This window comes from Moschus berezovskii, chromosome 11, assembly GCF_049115385.1.
Source record: "Moschus berezovskii isolate FMDL1 chromosome 11, NW_MosBer_1.0, whole genome shotgun sequence".
Taxonomy (NCBI): Eukaryota; Metazoa; Chordata; class Mammalia; order Artiodactyla; family Moschidae; genus Moschus; species Moschus berezovskii.
This window is the reverse complement of record NC_142470.1, coordinates 104,470,619-104,489,060: the sequence shown is the minus strand read 5'-3', so window position 1 is coordinate 104,489,060 and position 18,442 is coordinate 104,470,619. Positions and strand designations below refer to the sequence as shown.

Genomic DNA, 18,442 nt, shown 5'->3' with positions numbered 1-18,442 from the left:
ATTTTTGCTCTATAGATTGTTCTTCCTTCCCTCTTGTTCTTCCAAGACTACACCTTTTATCACTTCCTTCTTCATTAGAGAAATTTCTTTAGCTATTCTTTTAGGGTAGCTTTGCTGGCAACAAACTCAGTTTTCTTCATCTGAAAACATCTTAATTTTCCCTTCATTTGTGAAGGGTACTTCTCTAAATACAGAATATGTAGTAGATTGACAGTTCTTTTCTTCCAGCACTGGAAAAAATGTTGTGCCACTTCCTTCTGATATCCATGTTTTCAGATTTGCAGTCATTTAAATTGGTGCTCCCCTACAAATTATGAATTATTTGTCTCATTCCTCTCAGGATGCTTTCTGTCTTACTTTTCAGTTTGAATATGAAGTGTCTCAGGGTAGATTTCTTTGGGAGACCCCTCGTAGGTTTTCACTCACCTTCTTTCAAATTTGGGGAATATTTAGCCATTATCTCTTCAAATATTTTCTCAGCCCCACCTTCTCTTGCCTCTCTTTCTGGGACTCCAAGCATCCAAGTGCAGAGCGTCTCTTGCAGGCCCACCTGTCCCGAGGTTTTGCTCACGCTCTCCCCAACCTATCTTCTCTCTGTGGCTCACGCCAGGCAATTTCCCGTTTCCACTTTCAGGCTCAGTGACTCATTCTTCTCTTCTCCATGCTTTTATTTGTTGAGCTTTTAATTTCAGTCACTGTACTTTTAAAACTTTTTGTGTGGTAAAATAGAACATCCCCAAATTTACCACTTCAACCATTTTTAACTGTAAAATTCAGTAGCATTAAGTACATTCACAACATAGTGCAACCATCCCATATCTAATTCCCAGAACTTTTTCATCATCATAAACAGAAACTGTACCCAATAAATAATCGCCTATGAATCTGTCTAACTCTTGTAAGTAGAATCATACAATATTTGCCCTGTCCGTTCTCCATTCTGTCACTCAGTCGTGTCCAACTCTTTGCGACCCCGTGGACTGTAGCCTATCAGGCTTCTCCGTCCATGGGATTCTCCAGGCAAGAATACTGGAGTGGGTTACCGTTTCCTTCTCCAGGGGATCTTCCCGACCCAGGGATCGAACTCGGGTCTCCCACATTGGCAGCAGACGCTTTAACCTCTGAGCCACCAGGGAAGCCCAGTACCTTCTTTCAATTAGCACACCGTTTTCAGGGCTCATCCATCTTGTTGTCTCCCATCTGAATTAAGGCTGAATAAAGTTCCGTTGCTTGTATATACCTCACTTTGTTTATGCATTCATCTGTCAATGGACATCTGGGTTTTTTCCGCATTTTGGCTATCGTGAACTTTGGAATAGAAGTACCTGTTTGAGTCCCTGCTTTTAATCATTTGAGGATATTCCTGGGAGTGGAATAGCTGGATCACAGGAATTCTCAAACATTTTTCTTAAACCATTTTACATTAGCAATGCATAAATAACTCCAGATTCTCCACATTCTCATCAATATTTGTTATTTTTTGCTTTTTGATAATAGCTAGTGAGTGAGTGAGTGAAGTCGCTCAGTCGTGTCCGACTCTTTACAGCCCCATGGACCATAGCCCACCAGGATCCTCGGTCCATGGGATTTTCCAGGCATGAATACTGGAGTGGGTTGCCATTTCCTTCTCCAGGGGATCTTCCCGACCCAGGGATGGAACCCCGCACTGTAGGTAAATGCTTTACCGTCTGAGCAACCAATAGCTAGTGGTCCCAATTGGTGTGAAGTGATATCTCATTGTGATTTTGATTTGCATTTCCTTAATGACTGTGATGCTGATCATCTTTTCATATGCTTATTGGCCATTTGTATCTCTTCTCTGGAGAAACACCAACTCAAGTCTTTTGCCCATTTTTGAACTGATTTGTTTTGGGTTTTCTTGTTGAGTTGTAGGAGTTCTTTATATACTCTAGATATTAACTCCTTATCAGATACATAATTTGGAAATCTTTTCTCCCATGTGTTTTTTTTTTTTTTTAACAGACCTTACTTTTTTTTAGAGCAGTTTTAGTCTTACAGAAAAATTGACCAGTAAGTCCAGGAGTTTCCACACACCCTTTCTCCCCTCTCCCACTCACCCCAATTTCCCCTTATTTACATCTTGTTTTAGTGTGGTACATTGGTTACAAGTGATGAACCAACATTATAAATTATTATTAACTAAAGTCCAGAGTTTAATTAGGGTTCACTCCTTGGGTTGTAGATTCTGTGGGTTTTTACAAGACATGTAGCTATTGTTACTGTATTATACACAATATATACTGCCCTAAAAATCCACTGGGCTCCATTCACCCCTCCCTCCAAACCCCTGACAACTAGTGACCTTCTAATGTCTTTGCTTTGTCTTTCCCAGATGGTCCTTAAGTCGGAGTCAGAGTACATCATCTTTTCAGATGGGCTTTTAAAACCTCGCAACATCCTTTCAAGGTTCCTTCATGTCTTTTTATGGCTTGATAGTGCACTTCTCTTTATCAATGAATAATGCTCTACTGTGTACCACAGTTTATCTATTCACCTATTGAAGAACATCTAGTTTGCTGCCAAAATTCCACTTGGCTCTATTAATACTTTATAGCTTTTGTTTCTTTGATGAGATTTTTCTGTTTGTTTCAAGCATGCTAAAAATTGCCTGTTAAAGCATTTATTTGAGGGCTAATTTAAAATCTTTGTCGGATAACTGTTATATCTGATTCATCTCTGCATTGGTGTCTCTTCATTGTCTTTTCTCACAGAGGTTGAGAGCATCCTGATTTGGGGGATAAGGAGTGATTTTATCTTTTATTGAGGTCTGGTAGTCTAACACACCAACTCGTGTCTTTAAGGAGGCTTCCTGTGACACTCTGCTCCAGCAGGAAAAGAGGGACACTGCCTTGTTACTGTGGACAGGAGCGGAAGTCCAATCTCTCCACAAGGCCTTGGGTAACACCCAGGAAACGTGGGGCTTCTTGTGACTGCTAGGCAGGGATGAGAATTCAGACCTTGGCTGATACCACCAGAGTGAGCAGGAACAGAGGCATCTTACTACTGCTCCCATGTACTCCCCACTGCCACTGTGGGTGGGTGGACTTGTTACTGCTGCAGGGTGGTAAAGGTTCTGACTCTGCATTAGGTCACCTCTGATATCACCCCAGCAAACAGAAAAAGGAAGCATCTCTTACTACCAGGTGGCAGTGGACTTCTAGGCTCCCCACATGGTCTCTGCTGACAATGTGGGGTTGGGGACTTCCTTACTGCCTGATGGACGCTAAAGTCTTGGTTCCCCACTCAGCCTTCTTTGATACAACACTGGTGGGAGGGGGCCTTGTGGGGCAGGGAGGCAGGGGATGAGGCAAGGTGGGCTCCTTGTTATAGTATGAAAAGGGTGGATGTCTAGGCTCTTTATTCAGCCTTTGATGGCAGGAATGGGGCTAGATTTCTCCTTGGTATTTGCTAAGCGTGGGCAGTTCTTATCTAAGAACTAGATTGTCCATTTCCTAGTCCTTTGGCTAGGAGGGATGGCTTTTCTGAGACCTTTTTTAATCTGCATCCCTTATTTCTGGTTGCCAATTTTTCCAGTACTCTGCCTGGGATACCTGGAGCACAAAGAAAAACCAGAAACTTCCTACCGCGTCCTAACATTCACTGTGCACTGAGATCCCTAGCAAGTCTTCCTTCTGCTCACCTGTCAGTGTTTTTAGGTTTGCTTCACACATAATATTCAGGGTTTTAGCTGTACTTAGTGGAAAAAGTAAGGAAAAGCAAGTCTACTCCATTTTCCTAGAAGAGGAAGTTTCTTTTAACAGCCTTGTTGGCTGGGAAAAATGGTAAGGAATCTATCTGCAATGCAGGAGACCCAGGTTCAATCTCTGGGTCAGGAAGATCCCTTGGAGAAGGAAATGGCAACCCACTCCAGTTTCTTGTCTGGAGAACTCCATATACAGAGGGGCCTGGTGGGCCACAGTCCATGGGGTTGCAAAGAGTTGGCCACGACTAAGTGACTGACAATTTTCACTTCATTAATAGCTATTCCACAGGTCAGACACCAGGAGACCAGAAACAGTACTGAACTTGGGAGTTCACAGAACTGGAATCAAATTCTAGCTAAATTGGGAGTTCAGGGAAATCCAAGCTCTGTCACTCATTAGTCAAATATAATAAATCTTTAACCTCTCAGAACTTTAGCTTCCACATCTGTAAAATGGAAGTGACACCACAGTCTTACAAGGTCAGAATGATGAAGTAAGATGATGTACTCAAAAGCATCTGATCTGATACCTGGCACACAGTCTGTACTTACTTACTCTGAACCTGTGTGTTTTCAAGATGGTTAAGATAAAAGTGGAATGATTTTAGACCCATGCAATTTAAACGAGTACTGAATGAGAATTTATTCTCTATCTTATTTTAATATAGGCCCTCATCCCAAATTAACTTAGGGACACATGCACAGAAACTAAGTGTAACCTGTAATTTCAGTGTAGAGATGATTCTGTCTTGATTTTGCACTTCTTGCTCTAGCTGGAGAATATTCTGGTATTTTTCAGCTTCAGAAACTGGAGCCCCTAGACCAAAATCATGTTCTTTGGTGGTAACCTGGTGGAAAGAATGAGAATAATACAGGGACAATTAGGTTTAAAACAGCCATGTGATTTCCCAAAACAATTAAAATTTTGAAAATTAGTAACATTCAATTAAAAAATGTTTTTAACCTTGTTCCACCAGGTAAAAGGACTTCATCAAGTTTCAGTTTCTTAAAACTTTACATTACCAAACTTTTTCCATGTGTTTTCTATATATGGAACTACAATCTTGAACACAATTTTTAAAAAAGACATACCCCACTGTATCTAAGGAAACAGGCTGCTGCTGCTAAGTCGCGTCAGTCGTGTCTGAATCTGTGCGGCCCCATAGACGGCAGCCCACCAGGCTCCCCCGTCCCCAGGATTCTCCAGGCAAGAACACTGGAGTGGGTTGCCATTTCCTTCGGGTCAGCAGCAAATTATGTGGTCAACTTCCAGGTCTATAATATTCAGCAGCCACTAGCTACCTGTTCATTGCTGTTTTTGTGTATTAACAAAAATATTTGCTACCCATATCACAAATGGCTAACTTCCCTAATATATAAATAATATATAAATAATTCCTATAAATAAAAAAAGGAAAAGGAATACTCTAATATAATATAAAACTGGCCACGAATAAGGGGCTTCCAGGTGGCTCAGTGGAAAAGAATCCACCTGCAATGCAGGAGACCCTGGTTTGGTCCCTGTGTCGGGAAGATCCCCTGGAGGAGGAAATGGCATCCCACTCCAGTATTTTTACCTGGGAAATCCCATGGACAGAGGAGCCTGGCAGGCTACAGTTCATGGGGTCGAAAAGAGTTGGACACGACTGAGCATGTACCCATGTACCTGGATATTTCACAGAAATGACTTAGAAATACATTTCAAGATATTTGATCTCACTGTTTAGAGGGATACAAATTAAAACAACACTGAAATACCATTTTTTAACCACTGCATTGGCAAAGATCATAAAGTTGGTTATATAACTTAGCATTCTTAAATATCACTAGTAGCAGTGTAAATTGATACAATATTTATGGAAACAACTGGGTAAAATCTAGCAACATTACAAATGCACATAGATTCTGTACAAATAATTCCATTTCTAGGAATTTTTCTACATACATATTTGCACATTGGCAAAATAACAAGTGTTAAAGATTTTCCACTTTAGCCTACTACACATGGGATTTCCCACGTGGCACTAGTGGTAAAGAATCCGCCTGCCAACCCAGGAGACATAAGAGACATGGGTTCGATCCCTGGGTCAGAAAGATCCCCTGGAGGAGGGTATGGCAACCCACTCCAGTATTCTTGCCTGGAGAATCCCATGGACAGAGAAGCCTGGCAGGCCACAGTCCATAGGGTCACACAGAGTCAGGCAGACACCACTGAAGCGACTTGGAACGCACACACGCATACTATACATACTACTCTGCACTGTGCTTTTTTTCACTTGACTATGTATCTTAGAACCTGTGTAATTACAGAAATAATCTGTTCTCTCAATCAAGGGTGCTATTATGTTAAGAGAGAATTTGCTACAAGCAAAGCATCACAGATGCTGTGTCCAGAGCCTAGTTCTTGGGAAATTACAGGATCAGTGTCCCCAGTCACTGACCTTGTGTCACACCCTGTGCAAACCAGCCCGCAGCAGTCTGATACGTTTATTTCCCTTTTTCCCTTTCTCTAACCAAGACACAAATCTGCTTTTTCTGTTCCCCAGTCCAGCAGTTCCTGCCTGTCCTAGAACATAAGCATTAGATTTCACACAGCATTTCTAATTATGAACTGTTTTAGGCCTTCATGGGTTAGGCTGAAATCCTAACCACCACTTCTTACATAGTTTCTGTTGAAAAACATATTCCTAGTTATAAACATGCAACTTAGTATAACAATCAAATGACTCCTCACTACTTTTCAAATTTTAGTAAACGTGAATTGGGAATCTTGCTAAAATGCAGATTCTTTTTTTTTTTTTTTTAATTCACAGTTGCTCTGAAATATTGCATTTCAAGAAACTGCTCAGCGGGAATTCTCTGGTGATCCAGTGGTTGCTGCTGCTGCTGCTGCTAAGTCACTTCAGTCGTGTCCGACTCTGTGTGACCCCATAGACGGAAGCCCACCAGGCTCCCCCATCCCTGGGATTCTCCAGGCAAGAACACTGGAGTGGGTTGCCATTTCCTTCTCCAATGTGTGAAAGTGAAAAGTGAAAGTGAAGTCGCTCAGTCGTGTCCGACCCAGTGGTTAGGACTGCTTATTTCCAAGCAGGGGGCCGGGATTCAATCCTGTCCAGGGAACTAAGATCCTGCAAGCCCACAAGTTGCATGACTGAAAAATAAAAATAAAGTAAATAAAACATGAAAAAGAAAAAGCTTCTCGTACAGATGAACCTATTTGTAAAGCAGAAACAGAGACACGGGCCTAGAGAACAAACGTATAGACAGCAAAGGGGGAAATGAGGGGTAGGATGAATTGGGAGACTGGGACTGACTTATATACACTGGGGTTTCCCTGGTGGCTCAGCTGGTAAAGAATCTGCCTGCAGTGCAGGAGACCTGGGTTCTATCCCTAGGTCGGGAAGATCCCCTGGAGAAGAAAACGGCAACCCATTTCAGTATTCTTACCTGGAAAATCCTATGGACAGAGAAGCCTGGCGGGCTACAGTCCATAGAGTCATAAGAGTCGGACATGACTTAGCAAGTAAACCATACATACACTATTGATCCCATGAATAAGATAGATAACTGAGAACCCACTGTATGGCACAGGAAACTGTATTCAATGCTCTGTGGTGACAAAGAGGGGATATATATACATTTGGCTGATTCACGTTGCTGTACAGCAGAAACTAACAGAACACTGTAAAGCAACTATACTCCGATAAAAACTTAAAAAAAAAAAAAAAGTGGCGTGAGAACTCTTAGTCACACTAAGTGAGATTTAATTCCCTGACCAGGGATCGAACCTGGGTCCCCTGCGTTGGAAGCATGAAGTCTTAGCCACAGGACTGTCTGGGATGCCCCTATATTATCTTCTGTTCATGAGTCATGCGCTCACCCTTTTCTCCACCAAAGTAAAGAAACTTCTAAGGGTTGAATTCCAAATTCACCAGGAGGTTTTCTCTGTCTTCTCTGTCAAACAGTGATCACCTCTTCACTGAGACATCCAAGATACTGGTAATACAACAATTTATGTAGCTATGCATTTTCTGTGGTCTTCCTCACATAGTTATTAGTACCTTTCAGTTTGTTTAGTTGAGTTGCTCATTCATGTCCGACTCTTTGCAACCCCATGGACTGTAGCACGCCAGGCCTTCCTGTCCATCACCAACTCCCGAAGTTTACTCAAACTCATGTTCACTGAGTTGGTGATGGCATCCAACCATCTCGTTCTTTGCTGTTCCCTTCTCCTCCCGCTTTCAATCTTTCCCAGCATCAGGGTCTTTTCTAGTGAGTCAGTTCTTCGCATCAGGGGGCCAAAGAATTGGGAGTTTCAGCTTCAACATCAGTCCTTCCATGAATATTCAGGACTGATTTGCTTGAGGCTGTACTGGTTGGATCTCCTTGCAGTCCAAGGGACTCTCAAGAGTCTTCTACAACACCACAGTTCAAAAGCATCAATTCTTCAGCGATCAGCTTTCTTTATAGTCCAACTCTTACATCCATACATGACTACTAGAAAAACCATAGCCTTGACTATACGGACCTTTGTTGGGAAAGTAATATCTCTGCTTTTTAATATGCTGTCTAGGTTGGTCATAACTTTTCTTCCAAGGAGTAAGCGTCTTTTAATTTCATGGCTGCAATCACAATCTGCAGTGATTTTGGAGCCCAAAAAAATAAAGTCTGACACTGTTTCCATTGTTTCTCCATCTATTTGCCATGAAGTGATGGAACCAGACGCCATGATCTTAATTTTCTGAATGTTGAGTTTTAAGCCAACTTTTTCACTCTCCTCTTTCACTTTCATCAAGAGGCTCTTTAGTTCTTCTTCACTTTCTGCCATAAGGGTGGTGTCATCTGCATATCTGAGGTTCCTGATATTTCTCCCGGCAATCTTGATCCCAGCATTTCTCATGATGCATATAAGTTAAATAAGCAAGGTGACAATATACAGCTTTGACGTACTCCTTTTCCTATTTGGAACCAGTCTGTTGTTCCATGCCCAGTTCTAACTGTTGCTTCCCAACCGCATACAAGTTTCTCAAGAGGCAGGACAGGTGGTCTGGTATTCCCATCTCTTTCAGAATGTTCCACAGTTTATTGTGATCCACACAGTCAAAGGCTTTGGCATAGTCAATGAAGCAGAAATAGATGTTTTTCTGGAACTCTTTGGCTTTTTAGATGATCTAGCGGATGTTGGCAATTTGATCTCTGGTGCCTCTGTCCTTTTCTAAAACCAGCTTGAACATCTGAAAGTTCATGGTTCACGTATTGTTGAAGCCTGGCTTGGAGAATTTTGAGCATTACTTTACTAGCGTGTGAGATGAGTGCAACTGTGTGGTAGTTTGAGCATTCTTTGGCATTGCCTTTCTTTGGGACTGGAATTAAAACCTGTTCCAGTTCTGTGGCCACTGCTGAGTTTTCCAAATTTGCTGACATATTGAGTGCAGAACTTTCACAGCATCATCTTTCAGGATTTGAAATAGCTCAACTGGAATTACATCACCTCCACTAGCTTTGTTCATAGTCATGCTTCCTAAGGCCCACTTGACTTCACATTCCAGGATGTCTTGCTCTAGGTGAGTGATCACACCATCATGATTATCTGGGTCGTGAAGATCTTTTTTATACAGTTCTTCTGTGCATTCTTGCCACCTCTTCTTAATATCTTCTGCTTCTGTTAGGTCCATACCATTTCTGTCCTTTATTGAGTCCATCTCTGCATGAAATGTTCCCTTGGCATCTCTGATTTTGTTGAGGAGATCTCTAGTCTTTCCCATTTTATTGTTTTCCTCTATTTCTTTGCACTGACTACTGAGGAAGGCTTTCTTATCTCTCCTTGCCATTTTTTGGAACTCTGCATTTAAATGGGTTTATCTTTCCTTTTCTTCTTTGCTTTTCGCTTCTCTTCTTTTCTCAGCTATTTATAAGGCCTCCTCGGACAGCTGTTTTGCTTTTTTGCATTTCTTTTTCTTGGGGATGGTCTTGATCCCTGTCTCCTGTACAATGTCACGAACCTCCATCCATAGTTCATCAGGCACTCTATCAGATCTAGTCCCTTAAATCTATTTCTCACTTCCACTGTATAATCATAAGGGATTTGATTAGTATCTTAAGAACAAGCAATATGCTAGAGCTCTCTGTATGCCCACAAAATCTGCACTGAGTTCTTCCGATAACAGGAAGGTGTCAATACAAGTTTGTAGATCTTGATAATGAAGCAGTGTACTCAAGAAGACAAAAGGGAACTTTCCCAGGGTGGAAGGGCGGAACTGGGAGTTGGGACTGACATGTATACACAACTATGTACAAAATATCAATAGATGACTAATGAGAACCAATTGTACAGCACAGGGAACTCTACTCAGTGCTCTGCGGTGGCCTAAATGGGAAGGAAATCTAAAAAAGAAGGGATATATGTATACATATGACTGATTCACTTTGCTGTACAGCAAGAAACACAACACTGCAAAGCAACTATACTCCAATAAAAATTAATTTAAAAAAAGGAAGCTTCCCTCTTCTTTTGGTTAGATGAACAGTCAAGTTTACTGTCAGTCAGGTCTAGAAATTAAAAGTATAGAGGCCAAGAGTTTACCTGACAATTGTGAGCCATCATATTAGAGTTGCTGCTTTCCCAGCACTAGCTTTGAAAGCAATAAAGAGGGAGAGAAATCGGTCTATCTGAAATGGCCATGCCTGGCCTGCCAGTTTTTCCACCTCGGGACACCTGAATATCTTCCACCTTCCCATGACCTCTGGATGGAAGAGAGGTAAATAAAGTACAGAGTACTCTGAGAGCAGCAACTGTCACCCCAGCTAGAATCACAACCCTTCTCACTGGGGAAGCAGCGCAGCACAGCCGTTAGGAGCATGCTCTGCAGCATCAGTCTGCTTTGGTTCATAATGTCAGTTCTGCCGCTTCCCAGCTGCACGACCGTGGGCAAATTACTCCTCTGGCCCCAGCTTCCTTATCTCCAAAATAGGGATGACAGTGACTTCCCTGCTGGTTCAGTGGCTAAGACTCTGTGCTCCCAATGCAGTGGGAGTGGGTTCAATCCCTGGAGAGGGAACTAGATCCCCCATGCCGCAACTAACAGTTCACATGTTGCACCGAAAGACTCCGCATGCCACAGCTAAGACCCAAACCAGCCAAATAAACAAATAAATATCTAAAGAATAAAATAAAATAGTAATGATAACAGTAGTTGCTTCACAGAGTTGTTGTGAGGATTTATTTTATGTAAAGCACTTAGAATAGGGCTTGGCAATAAATAATAACTACTAAATACTGCTGTTATTTACAGTTGTTATATAAGTTGTTATTTACAATTACTATTATTAATACTTTCTCTCCCCACTCAACTTATTTACTTGGCCATCATTTCCTACTGATCTCTTCACTAAAATCTCTCTCAAACGCCTGCCTTCCATCATGACTATCACCGTTTCCGTTCATACTATCAGGCTGGGACCTTTATTCACTTACAAATTCACTTATTCACAAACAAATTTATAAACAGCCTGAGGCTCAGCTGGTAAAGAATCTATCTGCAACGTGGGAGACCTGGGTTTGATCCCTGGGTTGGAAAGATCCCTTGGAGATGGGAAAGGCTACTCACTCCAGCATTCTGGCATGGAGAATTCCATGGAGTGTATAGTCCATGGGGTTGCAAAAAGTTGGACACGACTGAACGACTTTCACTTTCAGGAAAGGATGAACTATATTAGATTTGGGGGCTAGACAGATGGAAAACAAAAACTTACAATTTCAACCCACAATGAATCTAGAGAATCCAGAACAAATAAATTGGAAATTACAGTACAGCATAATTAGTATCATCAGAGAGAAATGCACAAACATGTACACAAGGGAATGAAAAGTGAAAGTCGCTCAGTCGTGTCCGATTCTTTTAGACCCCATGGACTATACAGTATTCTCCAGGCCAGAATACTTCTCCAGGGGATCTTCCCAACCCAGGGATCAAATCCAGGTCTCCCGCATTGCAGGTGGATTCTTTACCAACTGAGCTATCAGGGAAGACTATGCAAGGCGATATTTCTGACTCCTGGTGGTTCAGACAGTAAAGAATCTGCCTGCGGTGCAGGAGACCCAGGTTCAATTCCTGGATCGCGACGATCCCCTGGAGAAGGAAATGGCTACTCATTCCAGTATTCTTGCCTGGAGAATTCAATGGACAGAGGAACATGGGTTGCAAAGAATCGGACATGACTGAATGACTAACACTTTCACTTTTTCACTTTCCCCCAAAAGACTCAGCACGTGTTTTCCACTTTCCCTCCAACTATGAATGTATTCCTACTGAAGCTCTTAACACAGTGTGCTGGGTTTACTGGATGCCCACTGTCACCCCAACTTCAGCATGTGAAGACAGGCCTCTTAACTTCCCCACCTGCGCTCCTGCTCTCAACCCTGCCTCCACCATGTTCCTTCCTGGTCTTTCCTGTGTCAAATGGCACTGTCATCTGTACAGTGACTGAGGTAAAAAACCAAGGAGTTGTCCTTGTTTCCTTTTTCCCTGAACCTCATCAAACCCACCAACAAGCCCTTTTGGATGTATCTCCAAAATATATCCTCAATTCATCCACTTCGGTACATTTTAATTATTGCCTCCTTATTGGTTCAAATCAGCATTACCTCCCATATGGATTACTGAAGTAGTCTCCTAACCGATCTTTTTGCTTCTACTGTTGCTCCCTGCGACCTGTTTTCCAAACTAAAATAAAAACAATCACTTCAAAATAATTAGATCCTGCTCAAAAACACCCCAATGGCTCCCCACTGTAATCAGAATCAAAACCAAACTTTTTACGGTCTGACTGATCTGGCCACTGCCTTCACATGCCAGAATAGAGCTCCTACTCTCCTGTTTGTTCACCCACCAGCTTTATTGGTTTTCCTCCTGTTCCTCTACCACGCCAATCTCTTTCCACTTCGGGGCCTCCTCCCTTGATTTCCCTCTGTTGAGAACATTTTCTTCCCAAGCCCTTTGCATGAATGGCTACTTCTTACCCTCAGCTCTTCAGCTCAAATATTCAAAGGGCCTTTCCTGATGTCTTTTACCTAAAGTACCCTCTCTCCTATTTACTCTCCCATTAGGTTACTCACACTTAACACGATTTGAAATTATATCATTTATACCTTCATTTGTTCACTGTCTGTCACCCTCTACCAGAATTAAGCTCCAAGTATTCTAGGCACTTGTCTGGTCACTGTTACATCCCCAGTGTCTAGAGGAATACCTAGCACAAAGTTGGTACTCAAAAAAACCATTCCCAAATAATAAATTTTGATGATTCAATAAGGTAGCTTCAACGGCAGGAGGACTGACAAATGAAGGAGTAGTAAAGAAAAAGAAATAGGAAATGTAGACTTCTTTTACAAAGTGTGATTGTGAGAAAAGAGGTAGAGAAAGGGTGAAGGGCCAGCGCAAGGGGAGAAAAACTTGTTTTTTAATTTCCTATATGTCAAGGACCCCTTTTAGGAATAAGCAAACCCTGGGTCCTAGGACTTCCCATGTGGCATGAGTGGTAAAGAACTTGCCTGCCACTGCAGGAGACTTAAGAGATGCAGGTTTGACCCCTGGATTGGGAAGATCCCCTGGAGAAGGGCATGGTAACCTACTTCAGTATTCTTGCCTGGAGAATCCCATGGACAGAGGACCCTGGCGGGCTACAGTCCATGCAGTCGCAAAGAGTTGGACATGACTGAAGCAACTTAGCATGCACCTGAGTCCTGACCTCAGGAAAATGCAAACACATACAAAAGTTTACAAACCATTCCAGGGGGTTCAAGAATTCCCCAAAGTTCTTGTACTCCAGGATAAGAATTCTTACAGTATAAACACAATGAAGATTCCTAAGATATGGGTTAATGAAGAAAGGCCACTGAGTTAATAAGAGGAAACCAGATAAGGAGTGTGCACTGTCTTTTGAGACAAAACAGAAAAAATCAAGGTCAAATGAAGATTTAAATAAGAAGTGGTAGAAATTTGAAGTTCCTGCCTGGCAGAATTTTAATTTTTCAGTGATACAGGAGTTGAGATCACATGTTAAAAAGTATCATCAGGGGCTTCGCTGGTGACTCAGTGGTAAAGAATCCACCCGCCAACGCAGGAGACATGGGTTCAATCCCTGGTCTGAAGAGAGTCCCACGTGCCATAAAGCAACCAAGCCTGTGCACCACCACTGCTGAGCCAGTGCTCTAGAGCCCAGGAACCGCAACCACTGAGCCCACGTGCTGTGACGACTAGGAGCCGGTGCACCCCAGAGCCTGGGCTCCACAAAGAGAGAGGCCCTCACACAACTAAAGAGTAGCCCCTAATCGCAGCAACTAGAGAAAAGCCCACAAAGCAACGAAGACCCAGCACAGCCAAAAGTAAATTAAAAAACAAATAAAATTTAAAAATAAATAAAATCAGTTGCATTTAAAATGTATTCATCAGCGTTGAGCAAAATATCAGGCATATAATATGTGTTCAACAAAAGTCTATTAAATATTTTGATTGAATAATTGAAAACACTGGAGTTATCCTATATGGGATTCTGAAATCTGGTTCCACAAAAGGTCAACTCATTTTCTTTGAAGAAAATTGTCTCCAAAAGTTTAGGTTGAAAGACATTTTGAGGTAAGAAGGAATAGCTTCACTAACAGAGAAGGACACAGAAAACCACATAAAATTTTATGAATAATTTTGAGGGAGATTCTGTATTTATAATAAAAATAAGTGAATAGATGTTTTAGGCATTCACTTCAAATGAAATAGTAAGGTCACTTGATAACTTTTCTTAAATAGAAATAATCTCTACAGTCATTCCATCCAAGCCCAAGCTCCTCATTTCTCTCCAATCCAGACCTTACTGTAAAGAAATAACCCACTTTTTTTAAGGAGCTTAAAACAGTGGCCTTAGGAGAAGTATCATTTATCATTTCCTCTTGTTGTCAAGAGGCTTTTCTGAACCAAAAGAATTTAATAACGCAAATTGATGTTAACAACATAACAAAGACAAACAGAACTACCTTGCTTTGTTTGCTGTTCAGTTGCTAAGTCATGTCTGACTCTGCGACTCATGGACTGTGACCAGCCAGATGCCTCTGCCCATGGGATTCTCCACGCAAGAATACTGGAGTGGGTTGCCATTTCCTTCTGCAGAGGATCTTTCCAACACAGGGAGCAAACCCACATCTCCTGCATTGGCAGGCGGGCTCTTTACCACTGAGCCACCAAGGAAGCCCACCTTACTAACTGCTGCTGCTGCTAAGTAGCTTCAGTTGTGTCCGACTCTGTGTGACCCCATAGACGGCAGCCCACCAGGCTCCCCCATCCCTGGGATTCTCCAGGCAATAACACTGGAGTGGGTTGCCATTTCCTTCTCCAATGCATAAAAGTGAGAAGTGAAAGTGAAGTCGCTCAGTCATGTCCGAATCTTAGCGACCCCATGGACCGCAGCCTAGCAGGCTCCTCCGTCCATGGGATTTTCCAGGCAAGAGTACTGGAGTGGGTTGCCATTGCCTTCTCCAACCTTACTAACTAGCTCACTTCAAAAGATTATCATGGGTACACGTGTAAGAAAATTCACAGCAGTGCTGTTCATATTACCAAAAACTGTAGAAACTGTAGTGTTCACCATTGTGGTATACCCTTACAATGGAACAGCAAGCAACAAACTAATTACAACCGATAACTAGAATCAACCTTAAAAACAATGTTGAGCAATGAAGCAAAATACAAAGGAGAACTTAGTACAATTCCATGTACACAAAGTTCAAAACGAGCCAAGCTAGAAAGAGCAACTTCACATACAATGACAGTGAAAATCTAAGGAAAAGCAAGAAGTGGCTACCACAGAAGTCATGACAGGGGCTACATCTGGGGACATGGAGGCATGTATGCTGGGAAAAGGGAATGAATAATAACACACCTGCTCCAGGACTTCCCTGGTGGTCCAGTGACTAAGAGTGTGTATTCCCAATGGAGGAGACCTGGGTTTGATCCCTGGTAGGGGAACTATACTCTTGCCTGGAAAATCCCATGGACGGCAGAGCCTGGTGGGCTGCAGTCCATGGGGTCGCTAAGAGTCAGACACGACTGAGCGACTTCACTTTCACTGTTCACTTTCATGCATTGGAGAAGGAAATGGCAACCCACTCCAGTGTTCTTGCCTGGAGAATCCCAGGGACCGGGGAGCCTGGCAGGAGGCCGTCCATGGGGTCACACAGAGTCGGACACGACTGAAGTGTGACTTAGCAGCAGCAGCAGCGGGCAGCAGAGGAACTATATCTCATATGCTGCAACTAAAACCCGTCAAAGTCAAATAAATAATAAAGAAACAAATATTTTAAACATAACACTTGCTCTAACCACTTCTAACTGGAGTACTTTAAAAGCAAATTATCCTGAAACAAACTGAAAGAGACTGAGAATGTCTACTTCAGAGGAGTCATAAGCAGTGACTTTTTCGGAAGGTAAACAAGATTTATTTTGGAAGTTGCCATTAAATAATGCTAAAGTGTATATTGTTTAAAATAAATATTTCATAAATGTACCTTCCTAGTTATTACCCACTGCTGCTGCTGCTAAGTCACTTCAGTCGTGTCCGACTCTGTGCGACCCCATAGACGGCAGCCCACCAGGCTCCTCCGTCCCCGGGATTCTCCAGGCAAGAACACTGGAGTGGGTTGCCATTTCCTTCTCCAATGTGTGAAAGTGAACAGTGAAAGTGAAGTCGCTCAGTCATGTCTGACTCCTTGCGACCCCATGGACTGCAGCCTACCAGGCTCCTCCATCCATGGGATTTTCTAGGCAAGAGTACTAGAGTGGCTTGCCATTGCCTTCTCCCACTAATTAAGACTAAATGGTCTAGTTACTTGATCAATTCAAATACGAACAAAAAATCAGTTTTATCCTGGAGGCAGACTTGAATAATGGGACACTTTTCTTTCATAGTTCTGTTGTTCTTCAGTCTCTCATTCGTGTCCCACTCTTTGAGACCCCATGAACAGTAGCACAACAGGCATCACTATCCTAAACTATAATAGATTAGTTATGTCCTAAACTGTAATTAATAGATTAGTGATAACTATTAGTTCATAGTTATAACTAATCTGTTTTCTTATAATTTCAACCCTATTATTATTCTATTTATTTCCTTACGGGTTAAAGAAAAAAGTTTATTTTAAATTCTGAAAACCACTAGAGGAAATTTAAAACAACGAATATCCTGAGATATAATGACCTAGACTGGAAGAAGGAAAACACATACAAGGATACTGTCATCTATGCAATGTTTCCGGAAATCGCTATCCTTGATTTTACTTAAAGAATAAAAAAAGTGTATTCCTTTGTGTGTTTAGGTATCATGTCCATGATCGCAGCAAAGTTATTCAATTTTAATCTCAAACTCTTTTTCAAAGGAAAGCCAGCTTACCCTGCCTTTCTTGTGTATAATTTCTACTGTAATTATACGAGATTTTTCGTGCAAATGCCTACGTAATCTCGGCCCTTCACGTCCCAAAGTCTATAAAGTGGCTCAGAAATGAGAAGCTGGGAGTCACGTAGACCCTGGTTGAACCCCCAAATCTCTGACTTCCAAATTCCTCAGCGCCACTACAGAGCGTTTCTAAACAGAACAGTCCCCCACCAACCAAGCGGAAAGCAGCGGAGGGAAGCGAAGCGGTCACCATAGGAACATAAGCTCAACCCTAAGCTCCCGAGAAACGACAACACGCGCAAAGTTTGTTCCGGGAGGGTTTCCCTGGACCGCAACTCTGCCCGCTACCTCCCTCCACGGCGGAGCCAGCAGCCAAAATCCATCTCGGGGTCGCCCACAGACCCTAGTCCCCGCCACACCCGCCCCCTGCAGCTGACCCAGGAGATGCTTCGCCCCAACGCGGCGCATCCCCGTGCTTCTACCTGGGGCGGCGGGTCCCTCCCCGGGCTTTCTGGCCCGCCGTCCTCCCCGGAGATCATCCCGGCGACTACCAGGACTCGGTCTCCGCCTGGGATCCAGTTCCCTCGAGGTCTCCATCCTCCGCCCCCTCCTCCTCCCTTCCCACCCCAAATCGATTGGCCCCGCCCCGGCGGGCGGTGGGAGGCGGGACCGAGCAGGAGAGAGGCCGGACCGGGCAGGAGGGAGGCGGGACCCGGAGGGAAGGAGGCGGGGGCGGTTAGCGCCGGCCGGCGTCGCCGTCGGCCCCGCCCTCACGCTCTGTACCTGAGGGGGCTCGTCCTCCACCTCCCCGGCGCCTTCACTCCGCTTCCGTCCCGCGCGCCCCAAGTCCCTGTGCGCACGCGTACCTGGCTCGACCCTCCCTCTCGCGGGGACTACAAGCCGTGCGCGCGCACACACGCACGTAGCGTCTCGTACGTCTGCCTGTCTGCCTTACAGGGCGCCCTGGAAAGTCTTCCTGGTCCATCCGCGCCGCGCAGGCGCAAGCCCACGCAGCGCCTAGACGACCCTCCAGAGCGTCCCGTCTCCTAGTAACCAGCCTCCACCCACTTTTCCAAGACTTTTTCCCTACTTCCTGTGGGTGGCCACCTTAACTGGATATAGTGCGCATGCGCAGAGCTCTATTTTTCCTCCGGCTGTTTTCCCTTAACTCTGGGATACCTGCTGCTTTACTGCCGCTTTTGTGTGCTATTTTCCCAGGGATCGGTCACCATTCTGGACGGATCAGTGAATTCGTTACTCCGCAGAGTTGCCTTTGGGCGC

At 43.4% G+C, this 18,442-nt stretch overlaps 1 protein-coding gene across 5 annotated transcripts in view; it reads right to left on the bottom strand.

The window, feature by feature from the left end:
• Positions 1-18,039, bottom strand: part of TSGA10 (testis specific 10) — a 93,672-nt gene extending 75,633 nt beyond the window's left edge. For 2 of the 5 annotated variants that reach the window (XM_055399829.2, XM_088841651.1), the window contains exons 1-2: positions 17,644-17,798; positions 4,444-4,572 (exon numbers count right to left, since the gene is read on the bottom strand). In XM_055399829.2, the coding sequence (XP_055255804.1) occupies positions 4,444-4,572; positions 17,644-17,700 (186 nt within the window). In that variant the 5' untranslated portion in view covers positions 17,701-17,798. Of the gene's footprint in view, positions 1-4,443; positions 4,573-17,614; positions 17,799-17,944 lie in introns of those variants that run through there. The other 3 variants (XM_088841652.1, XM_055399832.2, XM_088841653.1) reach the window with 3 other exon arrangements.
• Positions 18,040-18,442: the final 403 nt, after the last annotated feature.